Source organism: Anarhichas minor, unplaced genomic scaffold (assembly GCF_050575085.1).
Source record: "Anarhichas minor isolate MPS153535 unplaced genomic scaffold, ASM5057508v1 ptg000028l, whole genome shotgun sequence".
NCBI classification, from domain to species: domain Eukaryota; kingdom Metazoa; phylum Chordata; class Actinopteri; order Perciformes; family Anarhichadidae; genus Anarhichas; species Anarhichas minor.
In genome coordinates, this window is record NW_027466474.1 from 15,568,674 (window position 1) to 15,591,356 (window position 22,683).

General features: G+C 43.2%; 1 protein-coding gene across 3 annotated transcripts in view; it reads right to left on the reverse strand.

The window, feature by feature from the left end:
* The window catches only part of pigg (phosphatidylinositol glycan anchor biosynthesis class G (EMM blood group)), a 55,023-nt gene that overhangs the window by 28,505 nt on the left and 3,835 nt on the right, over positions 1-22,683 (reverse strand). For all 3 annotated transcript variants that reach the window (XR_012957324.1, XM_076103007.1, XM_076103006.1), the window contains exons 3-8: positions 19,634-19,843; positions 18,877-19,065; positions 14,324-14,462; positions 10,137-10,349; positions 4,681-4,898; positions 3,988-4,272 (exon numbers count right to left, since the gene is read on the reverse strand). Coding sequence is in view for 2 of the 3 variants with exons in the window: in XM_076103007.1 (XP_075959122.1) it covers positions 3,988-4,272; positions 4,681-4,898; positions 10,137-10,349; positions 14,324-14,462; positions 18,877-19,065; positions 19,634-19,843 (1,254 nt within the window). In the remaining variant the exon portion in view is untranslated. The remainder of the gene's footprint in view (positions 1-3,987; positions 4,273-4,680; positions 4,899-10,136; positions 10,350-14,323; positions 14,463-18,876; positions 19,066-19,633; positions 19,844-22,683) is intronic.

Genomic DNA, 22,683 nt, shown 5'->3' on the forward strand with positions numbered 1-22,683 from the left:
TCATTTCTAACCCTTTACGTCTCCATTTTGGAAATTTGTTGCACAATATCATCCTTCCTGAATGGTAACTCCAGCGCTGTTTCTAAAGTATTTAAGTCAATTTAAAAGGTTGCTGAAAAGTGTCCAAAGAGATGTAAAAACGTCTCAAGCTGATTTAATACCATCTGAGAACGTTTCAGAGGACTTCCAGCAGAATTCATCACCAATACTAATATAGTGCGACACTAAAACTGCTTTTTTTTTGGTCTAATCTCAATATCAAAATGAGTTTGTCAGTCATGACTTAGAGGACAAAGAGTCTACTAATTATATTTCCTCACACGGGTTATTACAGAGATAAAGATCTTGGCCATAAAGATGGGCCGTGATTGTAAATGTTTAATCACCGTTATTAGAACAAGATATATTAGCAATACATGGAACTGATCCATATACTGCTCTCAAAGTCATCAATAATATCTTAAAATGGATTCTAACAGCAACTGCAAGTCATTGTCAGCAAGCTGTTGTAGTTAACAGCATATCCGCAGCAGTATTCAGGACTAATAATAGTTTATTATCCATAAATATAGACTGTTATGAGCTCGTATAGCCGGTATCACTGCTGGAACGGTCTGCCAGTCAGCATCCAGCACTGTAGGCGTTTCATTTTCAGATGCATTAAAGATATAAATTATTTGTTAATTGCATTACTTTCTTCACATAAATCATAAACAAACAGACAGCCCTGCTGAAACACCACCATGCTGTGTGCAATGCATTACTATCCAGTCACAAACATTCTGTTTCCAGCTTAAATGTGAGGACTTTTAACCTTTTTTTTTTAGCTTTCTCTGACACTTTGCTGTTAGTCAATTAATCAAAACATATGATCACAATTAAAGATATCAATTGTAGGTTGCAGCCAAACAGTAAAATTAGTTCCCTTTTAATGTTGTGGGCATTGTCTCATTCACAGAGACTTAAAGGTGTAGTCGAAATCTTTCTAAAAACGTAACAACAGGACATGTTTGACGTATTCATCGGTTGAGTTAGTTTCTGTCCGACTGTCTCACCTCTCTAGAAAAAGTCTGCAGCTGGATGAGGACGCACTCTTCTCTTTAGTAGTCCACTCATTACCTGCCAGCTGAGCTATATGCACTTCTTCTTTTAACTCAAAGACAATATCCCACAGTCACAGAACAATCCACCGTACATCTCCTCCTCCTCCTCGTGCTCCAGCGGAAAGATTTGGGAGTTTATTTCCTCACCCGACCCAAACGGCCCGAGTGGATTCCTCCCGACTTTTCTTTTTGCCCTCTCAGCACTTTCGCAAAGTTCACAGAAGGGAAATGAGATGTAACCTTTACAGATAAATTATAATGAGCAAAGAGGTGCGGCAGTAAAGAGAACTCATCTTTTAGGCCAATTCAAACAAACACTAAAGACTGAAAGCTTTCACCTTCTGAATAACTAGTCCCACTATATCTGATTGATTGCCCCGTTAGGAGGAGCGGTCCAACCGCCGCTGCCAATTACTTTTAATTGTACAAGTACATTTCAACATAGCCGTTACAGCAGGGAAGAGAAAATCACATAAACAATGTATGGAACTAATTTGGACTACCAAAAAGCATCAGAACCACTGCCGGCACCAGTGTGTCGTTAGAGATGACGTGGCCTCTTTTCTCTCGGTTAATCTTCTAATTAGTTTGACAACTTCTGTGTAAACTGTCTCTTTGGCAGCTGACACATGCGGAAAACTGGCACTCATCAGAATGTGTTAAAGGATGAAGCTCGTGAAAATATATCAATCAATATGTCTGTATATATTCATTATTTTTTTGAAGTTTGAGGTGCTGTTGGACTGTAGAGAGGTGTTTCTGTTGTTCAACATATAAATGCCAAGGGGTGGACAAAATAGTAGGAACACCCGCAGGACTGTCGTATTGGACTGCATTAGTTTTAGCTATAGGCGTACCTGACCGTACAGTGAGCATACTCCAAGTGTCCACAGGTGCCTGAGGAAGCCGGAAAACTATTTTGGTTTGTGAACATCTTTCACTGGAATGAAGTGGACTCTCTCTTGAGACATGGCATCCAGTTCTCTTAAAATATCCATGGTCTGCTGCTGCACCGACTGACATAACGCTTCATGTCTATTGCAGTTTCGTCTTACTTAATAATGCAGAAAATAGTCAAGTTTTTTACGACTTTTCATTCCTTCCCATCACGCTTCACTGGAGTAACGCCGCTTTGACAAAAAAAAAAAATAAATAAAATAAATAAACTTTCTATAATGCGGCGTGGAGGGCATCAACAAGCTGGAGACACGCAATGATCCCAACAGATTCAACTCTGCTAGACTGGAACATTTTTGATACGGACGGATTATGTTCATCAATGCGGCAGCGTGTTTCAGAACTGTGAGGTGGATTTGGAAAACAAAGTGAGCCTGTGACTTCTGGGACATGGAGTGAACCTGCAGCAGAGCACACTGTGGCAGCGACTGTGATAAATTCATGGTCCCTTTGTTGTGCTGTTGGCATTAACAGTTCAACTCAGGGGTTATAGAAATGCTGAGTCAGAGTTCCTTCTCTATAACTCTCACAGTCACTGCATTGAATGACTGAAACATTCTCATACTTTTTTTACGCGTCAACAAAAACCAAAATATTTTTCAATATATCAAAGGTTTTTACTACTTATTACCTTAACATCTTCCTGAGCATACGGTCAAACACTTGTTTATTTTTATAAATGGCACCCGAAGTCTCAAATCCACAAATAGGGACTCGCTGAAGCACTTCTGTACGGATGTAATTTTTGGTGCAGGGATTTTTCAATTTGAACAGATCAAAGAAGATCTACTAAAACTTTTTCTCAGCCCTTTGTTTCACAATACCTTCAAGTGGTTTAAGTCTGCATTAATAAAGGCTTTGCAAACTTAGCTATATCACAAAGTGGGGGTACAACAGACAAGAGCGTGCCAGCCCCCTGAGCCTCAGTGGATTTAGTAGGTTTTCTCTCAAATACATTTTGGTATTCTAAAAAGGCAATAACTCTCCACCCGCAAGACGTGAGAAATGAAATCATAAGAGGAAAAGGTGCAACGCGTAAGATCTGACCAAAGTTTTTGTTTGAAACAATCACAGAAATGAACCGACACTTACAACAGAATGTGAAGAGGTTACAGTGTTGACGTCAGGCCAGAGACGTCTTTGTATTGTGTTGCAGAGATATCTACTGAAATTAGCATGCTAACCAGCTAGCCCCGGCCCGTCCTGTCATGTAATACCACTTGTACCTGGAGATGCGATAGTGAGTCACGGCAGAGTCCAGTCTGTCCTCAGTCCAACACGAGAGGACGAAGGACTGCCCCGAGGCCTCGTTAATCACATTGAAGGTACGCGGTTCGTGTACTTTTTCATAGTTCGTTTATTTGATTAAATCAAAAGCGGCAGAAATGAGAACATTTTCATTTTGTCCTCCGTGCCACCGGGAGACGACTTCGCCTGGAGGAGAGCGTGGAGCAAAGTTTCTGCCATTTTAGATTTAATACAATGAACCGTACACAGACTGTACAGCCAGCGGTTAATGGCACCGTAAACACAAAGATGACCAATAGAAACTGAAGGCGGAGGCCACTCATGAATATTATAAGATAGTTATTTAGACTGCTTCTCAAAATGTTTATAGCCGATGACTGTAAATCAAGATTGTATGGACCCAGCAGTAGAGGTGTAATGCTGCCCCTTTAGCATGTGGCCATGTATTACACATTAGGTTTAAACAGCAGCAAGTTGCAGCCATCTCTGGGTGAAAAACTAACTTTAGATGACTCACACGTCCCTTTAATCTTCTTTGTTATAAAACAATCACAGAGCAGCTGGACCGGTTCAAACGTTGAGGTTTTACGTGGAGATAAAGCACACGTGCACATACACCTATGAGGGCAAACATCTGCTCCATTCTGCGCGGGTGGTATATTTAGGTGCACGGCCTCACCTTCCCGTGAATCTTCGGTCCCAGGGGGAGTCGCCGCATCGCCATGGAGACCAGAATACAAAACATCGCCGAGGAGAAGGCGACGGCGGCGAACACGAGACCCCAGGAGAGGCTGCAGAAGTAACAGGAGCTCTCGGCAGAGGTGCACACCAAGACGTGCACCGAGGCGAGCAGCAGGCACAGGAGGTAGAAAGGCAGGGAGAGCAGGGCCGAGAGGACGGGGAGGTCCACGGTCGCCTCGCCACTGAGGGCTTCAGGCATCGCCAGCAGCAAGACCAGCAGGAGCTGAGAAACCCGGAGGAGAAGGAGAACTTTGTTGTTCAACTGATACGACCGCAGAAACACACAGTACACGTGAACAGTGTTTGAGCAGTTAAGAGCAGTGCCATCTGAAACATATAATGCATACAGAGCACATGTTCTGTTTAGAGTTTTGTAGTATTGATAGTTACGGCCGTTCCATCTTATTAAAGCTTTTTTTCCTTCTCAGTCTATTTATGGCAATCCCACCGTTAGAAACTTTCCTGCACTGAAAAAGAAAGTTTTCTAATGTGGACATGTTTCTTTACAAGAGATTCATTTTGTGTCTTCACACCTGTGACTTTCATACACTAACGAAACACTGACCTACCGGCTACGCCCATCTACCGGCCTCTACAGTCCTCAGGATGAATGGAACCCCTCTGCACTCACCTGGAACACAAACACCGTGCCTGCGACCATGGAGTACATGTCGTACTTGCCCAGCTGCTTGCTTAGGGCCGAGCTCATGGCGGCCAGGGCCTCCAGGTACTGCTTCAGGACCTTGTTGCCCATGTTGGTGAGCACCTCGGAGGTGTTGCCCTCCAGGAAGAGCTTCATCCAGCTCCCATGAGCCTTCTCTGCCACGCGGAACTGCTCAAAGCCTGCCTCTGGAACGGGATGAAGAAGTGTGGGGGGGGGGGGGGGGGTATCAACAGCTGGCATGTTTACAAAGTGTGGCTTTGGTGTGAGCATTAATCAGGGATTACTTTGACATTGATGTTCCCTGTCAGGTACTCAAATACTTGGCATTACTTTAATATGCAGCAAAAAACTTCTTGTTGGAACTTCAGCAGCTATTGCATTAATATAGGTTTGTCACAATCAGGACATTTGCAGCATCTCATTAATATCCTGTGTGGGTTTCCTGATGCGGCGTCATATTCATTTTGCACTGTTTATTTATCACCAAATACCATCTGATGCATCAGGACAATTCAACTTATCTCCCAAAAAAAAAACAATCTGTGCTTTTCTATTATGTAACGTCACCCTCTGTTTGCAGACTGCCTCCCAACTGAATGCAATAGTTTCAGTATTATTAGGGGAGCACATCAACAATCAACAACATATTGTAAGTTAACACATTAGCAACGTTACAACCGCTGTTGGATGCTCAGCTACGAGTGGATGGAGATGGAACCACATATATTTTACCATCAGTTTATTAAAAAACAAACTAAATCATGAAAACGGTGAAGAAACGTGAAGGCAGTCTGGAGCGCTTTGTCTCACTTCAGAAAAGGCTTCTTCAGACGGCTGCCTATCCTGCCGTTTCTCATCATAAACACAATACAAACATTTCTTTCTTCATGAATGAGAGTTCAGTAATCCTACTCATGACTTCATCAATCATTCTGATGCATGTTGGATGTTCTTTTAATGGGAAATCTATTACATTTCAGCCTTTCCTTGTTCTATTTCCTGTGTCGATAACGTTCCTAAAATTGAAAAGATAATAAAATGCCTGTGGTAAAAAAAAAAAACACATTTAGTCCTAAAAAGACAATTTATAATTTGTCAGGACTCCAACGATGACCAGCAATGACTCACTCACACGTTTGCTCACAGCAGACGAAGTGACGCCTGCTTTCATTTCACTTCAGTGCTTTAGGAACATGTTCAAGGACAAAGCAATGCGGAGGTTTGATGTGTGGTATACATCAGCGAAACACACACACACACACACACACACCTAAAAACGATATTCCGCAGTATAACACCTATCTCAGCGGCATAGGCATAGGGGTGATAAATAGTGACTGTGGCTTTGCCAGACAGAGGGGCTGGTAGAAATATTAGAACCTTAAGCCACAGGCATGAATCACACGGGTATCGATGGCCCTGGCCATGTTTCATCTGTCTAAAAGTACACGGATTGGTTAATGGCCCTCCAAGATGCCTGAGGTTAGGAGCACAAGAAAAACACAATATGAAGATTGAAACAAAGTGGACAGTGATGGATTTACAAACGGGTTGTAGAAGGACAGTCAAAGTGTGCTTGTAGCTTATATGTGAGGTTTCTAATTGGGCTTCTGGTAACAGAGAAATACTTGGGAAATGTTATTAAATCTGATATCGTCTGAGGACCAAAATCAATCAAAAACGCAAAATGCAAAAAAAAAAAAGAAATCAAACAAATGGGGCAATATTGGAACAGTTAAAATAACATCTAAGGTTACTAAAAAATAAAACAATACAATAATGGCCTGAGTAAAAGAAAATATGAAATCAAACAAAATTCTAAAATAAATAGGGCTAAATAATACCATAAAGGAGATACACAAGAATATCCGATAGGGTGGGTAACATATATAACAGGTGGAAGAGGAATCTAGGAGTCAAGAGAAAATCCAAAGAGTTACCATGTGGGAGCTCACTTTAATTACTTCTACTTTGGATATAGCTTTTGCAATCTTGATGTCAGTGTGGTAACTGGAGCGGATTAAAAGCATCAAATAAACAGAATTTAAAAAAGAAAGAAGGCAGACAGACGGAGAACTTGGCGGAGAGAAGTGGAGGCAGAACAAGAGGTTTCTAAACTCGTACGGAGTTGAACTTTGAAAATGTCACTTTCATGTTTTGCAAGTTATTGTTCCTTTAAGACAAAGAAAAGTGATTGCGAAAGATTGCACAACAATGACAAAATCGTAATATATCCAATTGCGTCACACTCGAGCTGAGAGTTTCTGGGCATTGTAAATCTTTTCTAAATGTTTTTCTTTGGTACTTTTTGTCTCCCTGATGAAACTAAATGCCACGCTTCTTTCACACCCAGTAAGATTTGACCCCAGCAGGTGTCCGACAGCCGGGGTACTTAAAATATTATCCCAACTATTACATTTTACTGCATAACAGCTTCATGATTACCCAAGTGGACTGATTCAAAAAATAAAATTAAAATCAACACATCCAAATGTAGGTCTGCTGAAATAATTTCCATTTCATCCCATCACTATGGAAACCAGGGACCAAAATAGAGTGGAAATGTGCTGCCAGCACGGTAAGGTTTCTAATGTGGAAAGAAGTAGTTAGTTTTAAATTAAGTTTTGAAGAAGCAATATTTGCTGCTTACCTCACTTGCAGTTTTGTGGCAGTTCAACACACTTTCTTAAGGACAGCATGGCGTACATTTGTCTCACAATTCAACGCAGGATAAGACAACATGTATACAAATATCTGTAGGCCCAAAGACATCACAAAGATGTGCTTAAAAAATACTTTAGAGAGAGCAGGTTGTTGTTAAAATATGCGACACTGAAATAGTTAAAATGTAGCTACATCCTAATGAGACTAAGATTCTAAAGCCATGCTAGCAGCTCTATGGAGCTGTACTGAGGCAGTGGGGCTTCGAGCTAAATGCTAATGTCAGCATGCTAACATGCCAGCAAGAGACGTACCAACACAAGTCAAATGTTTACCATGGTCACCAATTTAGTTGTGTGTGTGAGCATGCTAACATTTCCTCATTAGCACTAAACACAAAGTTGTGCATTATTTTTGCAGATGTTTATTAATAAACCAAAGCAGTGCAGTCGTATACATGTTGGACAGATGACGGCGCTAGATTAAAAATCTGGATCACCAGTGTGATAGGAATTTTTGGACCAAATTTCACGACACATGTCGTTCTTGGGATGTTTCAGTCTTGACAGACAGAGCCAAGCCGCTAGGATGGCTGAAAAAATAACTAGAATAACTATGTCTTCCATATTCATCTCATTCATTTACAGGAATATTGACTTCATTTGAAGCTTATCTTGCTAGTTATTTAGACACCAATACACGCTAATCTTACAGATCCAGGGTGTTGATTTTAAATCAGTCCTCTAACACTTGCTACTAACATTAGCGGTGTAATTCCTTATTCTATGTTCATAAAAGAGTTGTCCGAGCTGTTTTTGTGCCTCTTTCTGATTTCAGAAAATTCTCATTAGGCAGGGAGGCTGAAGGCCAGTCAGCAACCTCGGCATCACATGTGATCTATTTGGTCGGCACGTCAAAAGCATTTCACGTTAGCTATTTGACTGATTCAGTAAACTGCTTTTTAGAAGATTATGAATTTTCAAATGAAATGCCACGTGTCCGATTGTTTGCCAAACAAGCCAGTTATCAAAGAGTCTTTCTCTCTGCCTCCTTTCCCCTCCGTCTCATTTAAAATGATGAGATAAATTACTTCCGACCGATCAAACGCCAGCGATGGTGACCGCTATCGTTTGATCCTTGCTGTATGAAATGTTTGTGAAAACGAGGGACAGCAACAGAGAGAGGGACGGAGAGAGGGAGACGTGGGGGGAGTGGCTGCGAGATGGATAACTCTGACAAACAGTGTGACCCCGAGATGAGAGTAGGGAGCAGAACTCCGCGAGGATATGTGCATGCATTTGCACAAAGAGCGAGCGCCATTAATGTTCCAGAACAGACCACAGCATGTTTGTGAGTCTCCCGTGTGGATTCCCCGCAGCTGTAAGGTCATTTATATACAGACTTATAGAAGCCAGTAGACGGAGGGTTTAACACTTACACCCTGACATGCCAGGAACAGGTCTGTCTGTTTGTCACTCGGATGCTTGGTTTCTGGTGGAGCCGGGTTCAGTCTTTCTTCTTCAAAGCCCTGCTCCTGTGTATTACCTTCAGTGTCTATGGTCACCCTTTAGTAACCTACTTCCTGTAAATGCATACTTTGACGTAGCCGACAACATGGAGCGCATAATGAGGAGACGGACTTCTACTTACAGCGAACCGTTTCTGAGTCAACTTAAGTCTGCGCCATCTGTGCGTCTTCAGTGAAAAGACGACAGGCACAAAACTGGGGAGTGGAATGCAAATAAAACAACCGTCCAAATAAGACAGTGATCCGCTTCATCCGAGCTCACATATGTTATCTCAACAACTTCTGTGGCGTGTTCGGATTTTACTAGCCGTAAAAGAGAGCTGTCAGAACATGTGCTCGCCTACATTTTATTTCTTTAAAGCAGCACCAACCCTTTTTTTGGGCCACGTAGCGCCGTCGTCTCGCAGAGTTGTTATAGCTAACGTGTTAGCAAACAGCTTCCTATAAAGTACCGTGTGCACATCCAGCACACGCTGAGCAACACACTGTAATATCCTGTCTCCTTTTTGCTCTGTTTTTGCTCCCCACCAACTCCTGAGGGCAATAGGAGTCGGTGGGTTCACTATGAGCTCAGACGAGGAAGAGGATGACTGGAGGTGTCAATGGGCAGTTTGAAACTGTTGATCAATTGTTAAAATGTAAATACATGATGTTCCCCGACCCTGTGATGAGGGGCTTGATAAGCAAGAGAGACACTGGACTCTGGGCCCATCCTCTGTATGACGATGAAGCCTTCTCTGCCTGCGCAGGGAATAAATAATACAAAGACAAACTTCTTTTCTCAATGTTCCTTATTTCAGTATTACAGGACTCACTCGGTACTATTAAATAGTTTTTTCCACCACACCCTCTGTCACGCATTAAGCAGATTATTAGGTGTCATGTTGTGAGGGGAAAATAAAACATTCCGATCGTGATACTGCATGTGCTGGACATTTTTTTTTGGCGTTCCAAAAAGATGCCCCCATTTACGTAATAGTTTGGGAGAAGAGTGATGGGAACTGACCTGATGTGTGTTTGGTGGTTCTACCAATGTCAATAGAGTAAGGAAAAATATAACTGCATTTTGGAAAGAGTTTTCTTGCTAACGGCAAAAGTCACATCGTTGTATAATTGGGGGAAAAATGTAGCCGCTGAATGCTATCAGCAGCTTCTGAACTACACAGCATAATGATGAGACTTTCCCGAGCTTTAACGAGTCCGGAGGTGGGACTCTGCGAATTCGTAAACCCACCTTTCTCATAGTCGGGCGTGCTGTCTTTGAGCAGGCAGCTGAGCTGGTGGCCATTGAGATGCAGGTAGCGCAGCTGGTCTCGGAGTGAGGTCTCCTCCAAGACACCCGGGATGATGCGGCCCACGCTGTTCTGAGATATGGGCAGGCCGAGTCCCAGGGCCAGCGTTGGAGTCAGGTCAACCTGCTCCACCACTCCGGGCTTCTCCATTCCCACTGACACACACACACACACACACACATACACACAAGGAAAACAGTGAGGATCTACTGCGCCTACAAAACATGATGTGAAATAATGACATGCGAGTTTCTTAACCTTTTGATATTTTGGTGGTGCCTTTGTCTTGCTGTGTTTTCTAACCTTCCCTGATAGACCGGCCTGTATACAATTCAAGGAATCTGTTCAACCTGAATGTAACAAGGAAGTTCTTCCTCTATTCATTCCAAAGGGTCGATTCATGGTGAAACCCTCTGCCTGCCAGTGGATTGTCCCCTTAAGAACCGGTCATGGAAAATAGAAAAAGCCTTCAATAACTAACCAAAACAGTGAAGCAAAAAGGATTTCCTTTTTACATGATGGACGGGAGGAAATGGCTCAATTTCCATACTGTCTGCTGTGGGAGATTCCTCCGTTCACACAATAAGAGTGTGCAATAATTGTCTGAAAGAATCTCACAACACTCATAGAGATGAATTTGAAAAAAAAGGAGGTCCTCCTCCTGAAGTCATAAATCTTGCACAAACAAAATCCCACGCCATAGAGTTATTTGGAAGCGATTATGAAGATCATATTTTACTGTATGAGTGTGTGTGTGTGTGTGTGTGTGGTGGAACGACTGAAGCCTTTCTCCACAGCTGACTCTCACGTCATCTATTAAAGCAAAACCCATTAGTGACATCTTTGCCGATTAGACACATCGCAACATTCAATTTGAATTCTAACACAGAAGACTTGAACCCGAACAGGAAAGCACAACCATCAATCCCCATGATTACTCTCGTATCAATGCCTGTGGGTAGAACCGGGCCGAGGGGGCAACATGCAAAGCAACCCAAACGAAAACAAAACAATGACTGGAAGAACAAAATCATTATCGTTTTTTTCAAAGCTCGTCACCTGTCGGAAGTGAACAGACATTTTCCTGTCGACACTTGGCTTCCTGTAGAGAGCTTTCAAGAATACAAAGAGAGAGAGGGAGTCATTCCCCAAACTGTCTGCGTCTGAGTGAAGGTTTCAGGTTGCAATGATGAACGATACCGGTGTAAATATATCCAACAGTGAACAATGCAGCTCACGTGCGTGGGACCAAAGAATGGGACGAACCCCAGAGCTGTGAGCTAATTTGGTAATTGGACACAATGAAATAAACCGGCGAATTATTTTCAAACCCCCCCCCCCCCCCCCCCTATGGAGATGTTTTATCAAACACTAATCCCATTTTAACCATTTGCAAAATCATGCATTCATATTTTGGGATTTGTTGGCCAAGAAGAAGAGACGTGCTCGCCAGATCTCTGACCACATGCTGTAACTGTTACATCCAACCAAACGCCTTTAGAAGGAGACCCACTCTGCCGTGCTGCTCGGCTTCCACAGAACAGAACAGCGACTCGCGTTCTGTTAGAACAGATGTGTCCCAACTCAGCAAAAGGTTACACACACACGGAATGCTGATTCAGAGATGAGGAACCTGCAGCTGACGAAGAAGCCGTATGCACGCAAGTATGTAGCTCGCCAACATTGTCTCTAAAATATCAGCATAGTCATTCCTGAATCGTTGTCACACAGCCACACATTCGCTCCTCTTTGAGATCACTTTGTAGCAAGAGCTGGCACCATCACTAGATAAACAGATTATAGCAGAGTTAATCTGAGTCCAATCAATCATTTCCTTTGTCATACAAGTCAGTTTATTATGATTATAGCAATGTATTTTCTTTTTTCCACATTTATTTTTTCCTTTGCTGCGTGCGTCTGCTAATAATAGTGTTTTTGCAAACTCACATGTTTTATGAATGAGCGATCTTATGTGTGTGTGTGTGTGTGTGTGTGTGTGTGTGTGAGAGAGAGAGAGGTGTAGTGTGTGAGTGAGTTTTATGACTATGTCTCTGATTTTTGCTATGTCTAAAATGATTGATAAATACATATAAATTGTGTATATTACATTGCTGTAGTTATCTGCGCCAGGAGATTATGTGTATGTATATATGTGTAAATAAAAAAAAAAATAAACAAACAAGAGAACACAGTTCGTTTGTTATGATGGGGTTTAAATTGATGCTGCATTTATGAGACGAGAGGTACTATACCTCAGTTCATTAATATTTCTCTCACGTCAGTTGGCTGAAATTGTGTCCATCAACATATCAAAACATTCTTGCATCTGTTACTGATGTGGTTGCACCATTGTTGCTGTTTTGAGACTGGGACGTCATGAGACTGGGACCTTATGCATTCTGTGTTATTGGCTCCTCTTGGTTTTGACAGCAGTGCGGTGCATCACGGCTTCTTGACGAAAGCAAGAACAGGCACGGATGCACGGCCGCTGAGGTAAACAATGACTGTGTGGCTTCTTATTTACCCACACTGTCTGATTAAAGTGGCCTCGCCTCTCGGGATCCTCCCAGCTCCGTCGACTAAATGCTCTGCCGATCTGCTGCTTTCAGATTAAACAGTGAAGCTCAGGTACTGAGCCAGTAACTCGGATCCTCAGCAGCTTGTTCTCCTGAAAAACAACAGACAGCTGAGCTTTCTGCTAACGATTCGCCGTTCTCACCGCGTTAAAAATAACCGGTGATCCTGATGAGGCCACTGATTGAACCAACTGATGCATTAAACAGGAAGTATTTCCATGTCAACATATGTACGTCTAAGGAGGTATTTATATAAAGTCTGTTCCATGTAGCTTTAAGGCTAGATTCAAGACTTTTTTTTAGTGTGTGTGTGAGTGAGAGAGTTTGTTTTATGACTATGTCTCTGATTTTTACCATGTCTAGAATTATTGATAAATACATATAAATTGTGTATATTACATTGCTGTAATTATTATCTGCGCCAGGAGATTATGTATTTGGTCGTGTGTGCGTGCATTATTGTGCACATCTCTGAGTCTGTCTGTCCACGACTATACTCACATAATGCTCGACCCATCGTCTAAATTGTTGTGCTAATTTATTCTGCTTCAGAATGTCTCCTCTATAGGAAGCTCAACGAGTGAAGGTCACTACGACAACAACACAAGTGGACTTAAAGGTCTATAAGAAAACGTATTTACTCAACCAGCTTCTTATGTGATCCTACATGAACTCACCTTTTCCTGTAAATGTAAGAACAGTTCCAGTTTCTCCACATTAGAGATTTCTGTTTTGTTTTTCAACTCCAAAGAGGTGCGACGATATACACTTAACTTTTATCCCAAAGAAACTGCGTCAGCCTCTCTTCATTTCTATGCCGATGAAACACATAAACCCACCTCATCAATGACTAAAGGCATTCGGTCTACATGCATTTCACAGAAGAGAACATCGATTTTGGCATTTACATCCCACCCCTTCTGTGATTGGTGGAGTTTGAGGAATCGAAAGCACAACGTTCGACTGGTAGAGTGATTCAAGCTGTCGGCTCAGCAGGAGGCACGGAGTGCGAGCAAAACCTCCAATTCTGGAGCAACAACTCAAGTGAACTGTAAGTGATTAATTAACATGAATGGTCTATAAATAAACAAACAAAAAAAAAGATCCATGTGAGAGAGAGGATCAAAAATAAACTTGGCTGAGAGAGAAGCAATTATCGCGATCACACTTCCACACTCAGCCACAGTCATCACTCAGCAACAAAAGTTCTGCTCGGGAGTCTTCTGTTTGAACTCGCGCTGACATGAATGGGAAGGTTTGGGTGAGCATGAAAGAAAACAATTCCCCTACAAATCCTGTGCACACGTTCACTTTAATTCAGAATTTGGATCGAAACACATTTTCCTCCGGCAGAGACGCCGCCGCCGCCGCCTTAACTCGACGGTCCAAACTCATGTCAAGTCTACACACTTGCTCGTGGGTCTGCATGTTGACAGGGTGTGGCTGCAATGGGGGGGGGGGGAAATCACCGGCCCCCGCCAAACAGAGTCCATTCGATTTAATGACACATCCCCCAGCCTTCGGCTTCTCAAAGCAACATTTAGACGGCTCACCTTTTCTTTTGAAGGCCGGACTTATGAGCACCAGAGGCGTATTGACCTCTGGCTCGGAGGAGCCGCCGTGGCTGCCGGTCTCAGACATGCCGTGGTCCCCACACAGCACCAGCAGGTAGGGCAAGGATCCCTCCGCCTCCTGAGAGAAGCAAACACACGAGGTTAATGGACTCCCACTGCATGTGATGTGGGAGAGCACGGCCTCAAAGCTCAGAGTCGAGATGTGAATAACTCAAACTTGAAATCAAAATGAAAAATAAAAAAAAGATACATGCAGTTTGGAAAACAGAGCAATAGCATTAAAAGACAGCTGCTGGGGTAGTAGATTGCTTCACCAGATCGTTTTGATGTTATTATGTTGAAGACATTAAATTATTACTTTAGCCATGACAAACACTTCCTGTCGGCAGCAAACAAGCACGGGATGACCGACTTTGATCAAGCGCAGTTCCTCCCTCAGCGATTCCCTTTCAACTAGACTCACGAGAACCTTCCGCTGACTTCGACGAGGACGCCTCATGAGTCACGGCAGTGGGGGCCGCTTTACAACAGCACGACAGCAGATGTTAACAAAACAAAAGCCAAATCTTACCACACATTACAAACACGCTCAGAAAGACTCATCTGCTCTCGTGCTGTACCACACACAGAGACGAGAAAGAAGAAGAAAGACCAGAGACTTCATTTATTATTAAAGATTGGAAATTGCCTCCTTTCAACCCTGCATTAATAGACAGCCTGAAAGACAGAAAACGCAACGATTGCTGAAAAGACCGAGATCAATTCTGCTTTTTTTGTGTTTGGAAGCCAAGTTAGATCAAAGGTTTGTTTCATTGAGGAAGACTTCATCCAAACAGAAAAGGCCAAAGTCAGCACAAGTGTTTATTTAGCCGCGGCTGTGGGGGTGAATCGATCCTTCTTTTCTTTTTTTTGACACTGTTAGAACGTGATGAACACACTGAGCCAACACTGCAGGTTGGAGGCGAAACTGTGCCATTGTGCTCTCAGCTGACCCGTCGTGTTTGTTACTCGCTCAGCAACGAAGAAGCAAAAGACTTCACCCCTCGGGTGCTTGTTAGAAATGGCTTCGGACACAAAAGGATGGCAAGAAAGAAGAAATAAGGGAACACCTAAAGACTGGTGCTAAACAGCAGCGAGTGTCCTCTCTGTTTAGGATAAGTCAGAGTTCACTTCTCCAGGATCAAAGCACCACGAGCTCTTTTTTCACACTTCATAAGGAACCTGGTTTTTAAACCAATACACAAGGTACCATTCTGAGTCAGATAATAGCTCATGTTCTCTGCGAGCAAGCCAGGAAAGAACAAGTTAAATGGCTTTTCGTTTTTTTACTCTGAAATCATGAAACTCCATCTGGTAAATCAGTGATTACCAACCGCGGGTACTTTACCCCACGGGGTACTGGTGCTGCTGCCACGGGGTACGGGGAAAGTTCAACTAAAGAAATACAGTTTGAGATTGGAGTAAAAAAAATGACGGCCACATAATACAGTCAAATAGTGTTACACATTGGTGTGATGCTGATTAGAACAACCAGTAAACTGATACACTGTCGGCTGTAACACACGCGTTGCAAATGAGAATAAGCAAGCGAGCAGAGAAGTGAAATTAAGAGTAAGTTAGCTAAAGACAATTCAAAGTAATAGAACGGTTAAAAAAAACACATAGTTAAAGTAAAGTAACCAAGCACGAAAAGTATGAAGTAACTGAATCAGTTGGCTAAAATAATGACTAAATAGTTGAAAATATTTAGCTAAAGTTATGGGGAAATGATAAATTGTGCGTTTGCTGTAGAGAAGGCTCTGTGGACTTATAGCTCAATAACAGGTATTCTGTCAGGACAGAATATTATAAGACAGAAAGAGTAAAAAAGAAATTCACACATTTGATTTATCTCTCATGAAGTACGTGGCTCAGATTACACGCCGCTCCGCAGGTCGGCTTCAACAAGTTCTGCACTTCAAACAGCAGAAAGCAGCAGATCAGCCTCAAAAAATATATATCAGAAAAAAATATCCAGAGGAGAAGATTGAGGCCGTGCGATCTCCATTAACAGAAAGGTCTGATGGGGGTCTTTATGACCAGGAGGTCCTGCTTTGCAATCACGTTTTAATGGAGAGCTTTGTGTGCGTCCACTCTGCAGGTAGAGCATGTCTGTGCCCCTGATGTGAACTCGCTGAAAGAGTCTGCTCCACATCACATTACAGCAGGAAACTTTGAGGGCCGCCATTTCAATACCACCCTGCATTCCTCCTTCACTTCCGCTGCAGCGGGAACCGCCATCGCTTTTCACGCCGACCACGTTAACAGCATGTGCTGATGAGAGGAAACCAACTTTTTTTTTTTTTTTGCAGAAGCTTCTAAAAGGTGTCCTGCGGGACCCCACCGGGCTGTGTCTATATTTAGGTCACAGTGCTGCTGCACAAGAGAACAGCCGCACAGCTTTTAACTAAAGCGACTGAAGCCGCACAGCTTTTAACTAAAGCGACTGAAGCCGCACTTTCAAACACCTTTCTCTCAAAGAGCTCAATGCGAGGCGGCCGCTGACCCCCCAAAAACACACAGATGTGTCCATGAGCCTTTCAGAGACGGGATTTGAAGGCAGAATGAACAACGTTTGGGAGGACGCGGTGAGACGTCGCATCCAGACGTAGGCTCTTGGCTGCACACTTCAGGAAGAGGGAACGTTTGCATGGGGCTCTGCATCTGGCCTCTGTTCTCTCTTTGCCGTTTCAGGGAGGCAGGAGCATGAGAGAGGAGAGGGAGATTGCAGGCTCGCGTTGAGATGACTTGACAATCTAAGTACGAGCTACACAGCTGAATGACAACGAAACAATGCCCCATTAACAACACACACACACACACACACACACAGAGACGACGTGCACGCCCAGCTGTCAGACCGCGCTGGAGATAAAAAACAAAGCCACGAGACCTGCACGCTGATGAATGGCAAAATGATAGATAGCAGAAAAGCTTAACAGTTTATTAAATCTCTGCAGAGATATAGATATAATAACAGCTGGAAACGGTACAAATTATCTGCGTAATTAAATGATCATCCAAACACCTATCATGCTAAAATGTATCCCCTGATAGCATCACATTTATATATATTAACTATTGATCATTTATTTATTTTTTACTATATAATGACATTGACTGCTACTATAATAACCCCCAAAACCATTAAAAATGATAGCATTACTAATAAAAAGTGTAAGGGTAATGTTGAGTTCAATGGATTTTAATAGAGAGAAACAGATGTTGACAAGCAACAATTAAATCACGCAGCAACCAGTCGAATTAACCTGAATTTAAAAAGTGGAAGCTAAGCCAGTACCTCCACATACACAGCGAGTATAAAAAAAAAAAAAAAAAAAAAAAACAGGTCAAAGCTGGAACACTCAAAATTTTTATGAAATGAAACGAGCATCAAGTTGAACGTATTTACATTCTGTAATTATCTATGTCAGAGTTTTCATTCTTTACTGGCAGAGTCCGCCATTCCCCCGCAGACTCAAACTGCCTTCCTCCAAAGGAAACAATAGCAGTGAATGTAATATAAACCTCATGTATTCTATTCCATTTGCATTACTCTGGAAATAGTTTTGGTAATTCCCCGTTTTGAAAACATCTGCTGGGTGCATTTTGTATATCTCATTTTGGTCAATTAAATACATCAGTGATTTTGACAATAGTGATTTTAAATTTCTATTTGTCATTTCTTTGTCCACTTGGGGGCAGAACTCCACAACAAGCTGAACGTTACACAGTCGTTTGACTTATTAAGTTGATGCATAGTGCTGCGTCTGAAGGCCTACAGCAGCGTCTGGCAGATTGTTGTACAGCCTGAGCTACTGGCAGCTATTTCATTGAGTTTCCTTTCAGCCAATTGAGTGAATTTGATTTCGCTCTGGAAAACCGTCACGCAATGTATATGTCTAGGGCTTTTATTGTGAAAGGTAAGAACAAAAAGGATGGATCCTTTGTCGAGGTTCAAAGGAGTAATGAAGTCTGCCGTCTTGGTTCGGACTACGTAGCCTCCCTGTTGTCGTACACTACGGTGTATGTTTTGAATGTGTCCGTTCCACACAACGTGATTGGTTGATTTTTTTATTCACTCTGTGAAAGCTACGAAAATTAACCTTGTTCCCAAATAAATTACGCCGCTTTTTTCGCTGCGTAATATTGTACTAACATGACGTACTCATGACATACAGTTTGAAAAAAATATATTGACGTGAGAATTAACCCTACACAAAAAAAAAACGCCCAGGTGTGTAATGGTATAAATAATGTAAACAAGTTCATTATAGATTGATCTGCACATCATTTTCTTCATAATTTGATTGTTAAACGTCAGAAAATAGTGTAAACTCCCACATCACAACGTCCTAAAGGAGAGGCCTTCCATGACACCAAACAAACTCTGCAACAAATTTGAACAATGAAAAACTAAATTCTGAAAGCCTAAAACAACAGAAGATGCAGATGCAACATGACGTAGAAGCAGAGATTATATAAGAACCTACCTTTGAAATGAGAGCACTGTGAATCTTCTTCAGGATGTCGTCCATCTCCAGCAGCTTGGGCTGGATGAGGGAGCTGTGGGGTCCGCTGATGTGCCCGATGTGGTCCAGGCCCAGGTAGTGCAGGATCAGAATGTCCCAGTCGTCCCTCTTGAGGGTGCTATCCAAGTGACGGGTCACATTGTTGTCAACCTACATCGGGGGGGACACGGTGCATGAACAAAGATACACATTTATTACCGATTTGCATGGATTTCAGCTGATAACCGATTAAGGTTGGTGCTCTTCAGAGCCGCTGCCCCTTGAGCAAACACAAACTGAGCCGAGAGCAGCTTAACCCAGAGCGGAGATGGAGTCTGATGATTATCTGATCATCGTCAGGCAAACATTACGCAACATTTGTAGCTGTGGCATACGGAGCAAAATAGATTTGCGTGTGATCTCGCCTCCCCGGTCGCTCAGCTGCCTTCATCTCTTTAATGCAGATCACTTAGCCTCTTAGATGAAGCAGCGACGTACACACAATATAGACACAAACCACTGCTTAATGCATCATTAATACGTCAAGTACGCTCTTTACGGTCTGTATTTGGAGTTATGTTACGGTTTGAAATACTTTCTTCATAGTTAAGGTTTCCCTTCCTCTCCCCTTTTCCATGTTTCTCAATGACACAGAAACCATTTCTGCCACCAGGCGCTTTATAATCCTCGTCACTCGTGTCTCTGACACAGCAGCTGGACCCCGTACGTATGTACGTACCTCGGTGTAGTCGGACACAAAGAAGGAGGTGGTGCCGTCGTACTCCATGAAGTGTTTGGGGAAGAGGCGCACCCAGGTGTCGTCTCCGTAGAACACCATCTTCTTCCCCGCTGTTTTGGCCTGCCAGAGCAGGTTGTCCTCCAGCAGCGCCGGAGAGTTCAGGTTCATCACCACGTCAATGAAGCCCGGGATGCTGCCAGTGGTGAGAGCCTAGAGAGAGAGGGGGGGGGGGGGGGGGGTGTTTAACAGTCCTTTGAACAGTAATTGTCTTTTAATGCTGTTAAACAAAGACACCATATTTAATCCAGCTGACTCAGATTTGTGCTGCAGTAAAAACATGCTGTTCTATATTCATGAAGGATCTCTAAAAGCAGAACAAATGAAACAATTCCCCTTTAATCTCATCGGCCACTGCTTTGATCTAAACACCAAACTACGTCCCACACCACCACACTGTGCTCTTGCAGCCACAAATGGGAAGTGAAAGCTGAATCAGGATAGATTGATGACACTTATGAAGTACAGTTTCTACCGATTTCATCATGGAATCTGAACTAAAACAACACACTGGCCCCCATTTGACTGACACGGGAAACACAGCCTGTTCTGGGGGAGTCAGGGGAGAGGGCACAGTGCATCGTAGGGGGGGGGGGGGGAGTCTTCACGCACTGCGGGAGACTTGAGGATGCAGATGCTGGCAGGAAACAATGGGATTCAACCTCCATGAGGTAGGTAGGTGTATATATATATATATATATATATATATATTACTGTGCGAGTGCCACTTCTACTGCTCCATAGCTGCTCTGTGGCTTCTTCACGGGCGCAAGAGACGAATAGCAATAAACTAAAAAGGTGCAACACCCACACAAACCTCAGGAACTATCACGGGTCCTCAAGCGTTTCTTATATTTCATTTTCAATATACCTACGGAGGGACAATGAGGTTTCATCATGTGCGCCCTGATGTATGACAGTAAAGTTATCCTACTTAGTGACCAACTAATAAACCAGAGAGCCACGCTTATTGCTCTGATCGGAAAACCAAAGCTGAAATTCCTTCCTTCCTTCCTTCCTTCCTTCCTTCCTTCCTTCCTTCCTTCCTTCCTTCCTTCCTTCCTTCCTTCCTTCCTTCCTTCCTTCCTTCCTTCCTTCCTTCCTTCCTTCCTTCCTTCCTTCCTTCCTTCCTTCCTTCCTTCCTTCCTTCCTTCCTTCCTTCCTTCCTGTGCAGATGCTCGTTTCAAGGAAGAGACGGATGGTTCTGCTTCAAAAGCAGTCGTCTCTCTCTCCGCATGTTCAGTCGCACCGAGGTCCCTCGTCTATTAAGAGAAATGGTCCGACCAATGAAACCAGTGGCCTTTTTTTTGTTTTTGCCAAGCTGGTAGAACACTCTGCCGTTTGCTATAATAAACTCAGGGCCACACAGAGGGAATACTTCTGTCAAAAAAGCGATCAGCTCGAGACAAAGAGTTCACAGTTTAAAGAGACTAAATCTAGAAGTGCAGCTCTGAGAAAACATTGAGAGAGTCCACCAAACGAATCAGCGGCTCATCAACACACTAATTACCAGCTCACAGTACGTGTCTAAGCTCACGATGGGCCTCTGCTTAAATGTCAAATACAATATCGGTGGGGAATGCAGACATGAACAGGTGTAAAGGGCTGGCAAAACATTTCTCGGTTTCCTTTTACCTTCGCGTCTTGGTTACTGAATGAAATACTTTCTACCTTTAACTTAAATATCCTCTTCTCAGGCCTTCTTACCAGATGATGCAAAAGGACCAGAGGACCAAGATCTGAGCCCAGGCAGATACTAGCCTTTCAAAACAGCCACATTGCTGTGTCCAAATCCACCGCCTCAGCAATGCCCACTGAGTGCCGAGCCAGTCTGACCGGCCACATGTGAATACAGGACTTCTACAGGAGCCGTTATATTTAGCGGGAAGAGTTTCTGATTACACAACTGCTGAGCCCTTAAAAACACCACACAGACAAGACACTAGACACTAAAGCTGTGCACCCGACTTCAGAACCAGATAAGCTGCATATGATGAGCATGAAGATGTAACTTTATTACATACAGGGCGACTGTGGCTCAGTGGTACAGCAGGGTCGTCCTTCAATGAGAGGATCGGCGGTTCGATCCCCGGCTCCGCTAGTCCATGTCACAATGACACTTAGCCCCAGTGGTGTATGAATGGGCGTGGATGATTAGTTAGAGTCCTGATGGGCAGGTGGCAACCTTGTATAGTAGCTGCCATCAGGGTGTGAATGGGTGAATGATGACATGCAGTGTTAAAGCGCTTTCAGTGCTCAGGAGACTAGAAAAGCGCTATACGGTCCATTTACCATTTACAGATGAGTGCGAGGTCCAATGTGTGCGTGAATGGATTAGGATTGAGGTTAGTCGGCTGTGTCGTACCAGTTAATTGGGTGCAATGCAGTGATGGGGGGCAGTGGGAGGCAGCTGGCCTGTACTGCCACCTACTGGTGGGTCACCAAGTCTGAACGCTGAGATGGAACAGTTGAACCTCAACACACCTCCGCTGTGTGGATGACATTTGAATCACTTCAGCGTTTAACCATCACAGTAATCTCATTACAGCGGGCTGTCGTCTGTTTTTTCCACTCCACTTCAAAATGAAAAGGAAATCATCTAGTGTTGTATTTTGGAGAAGTTCATCGATATACGAGGAAGAATATGAAGCTCTACTTTTGGATAAAAACAGTGTCGTGCCTCTAAAAAGTCATATTATGTGCTGGTTTATAGATGTACCTGTATGCTCTCAGTGAGCCTGCAAATCTAACTTACAGCTGGACAGCTGATGAAGAGCCATTTTCAGTCCTGGTCCATATAATATAATATATACTGTACTGTACACATCTGCTGCCACATAAACCCTTCATGGCTACGCTGCTAAATCAGAGAGATTATATTTTGAGCTTCCCCCTCTTCATCGATTTCCCGCTCCATGCTCTTTCACCGTCGACAAATCTTTTGAGGGAGGTTCACACCCAGAGCTGTTCTTCACCCAGCTGCCTGAGGGCCC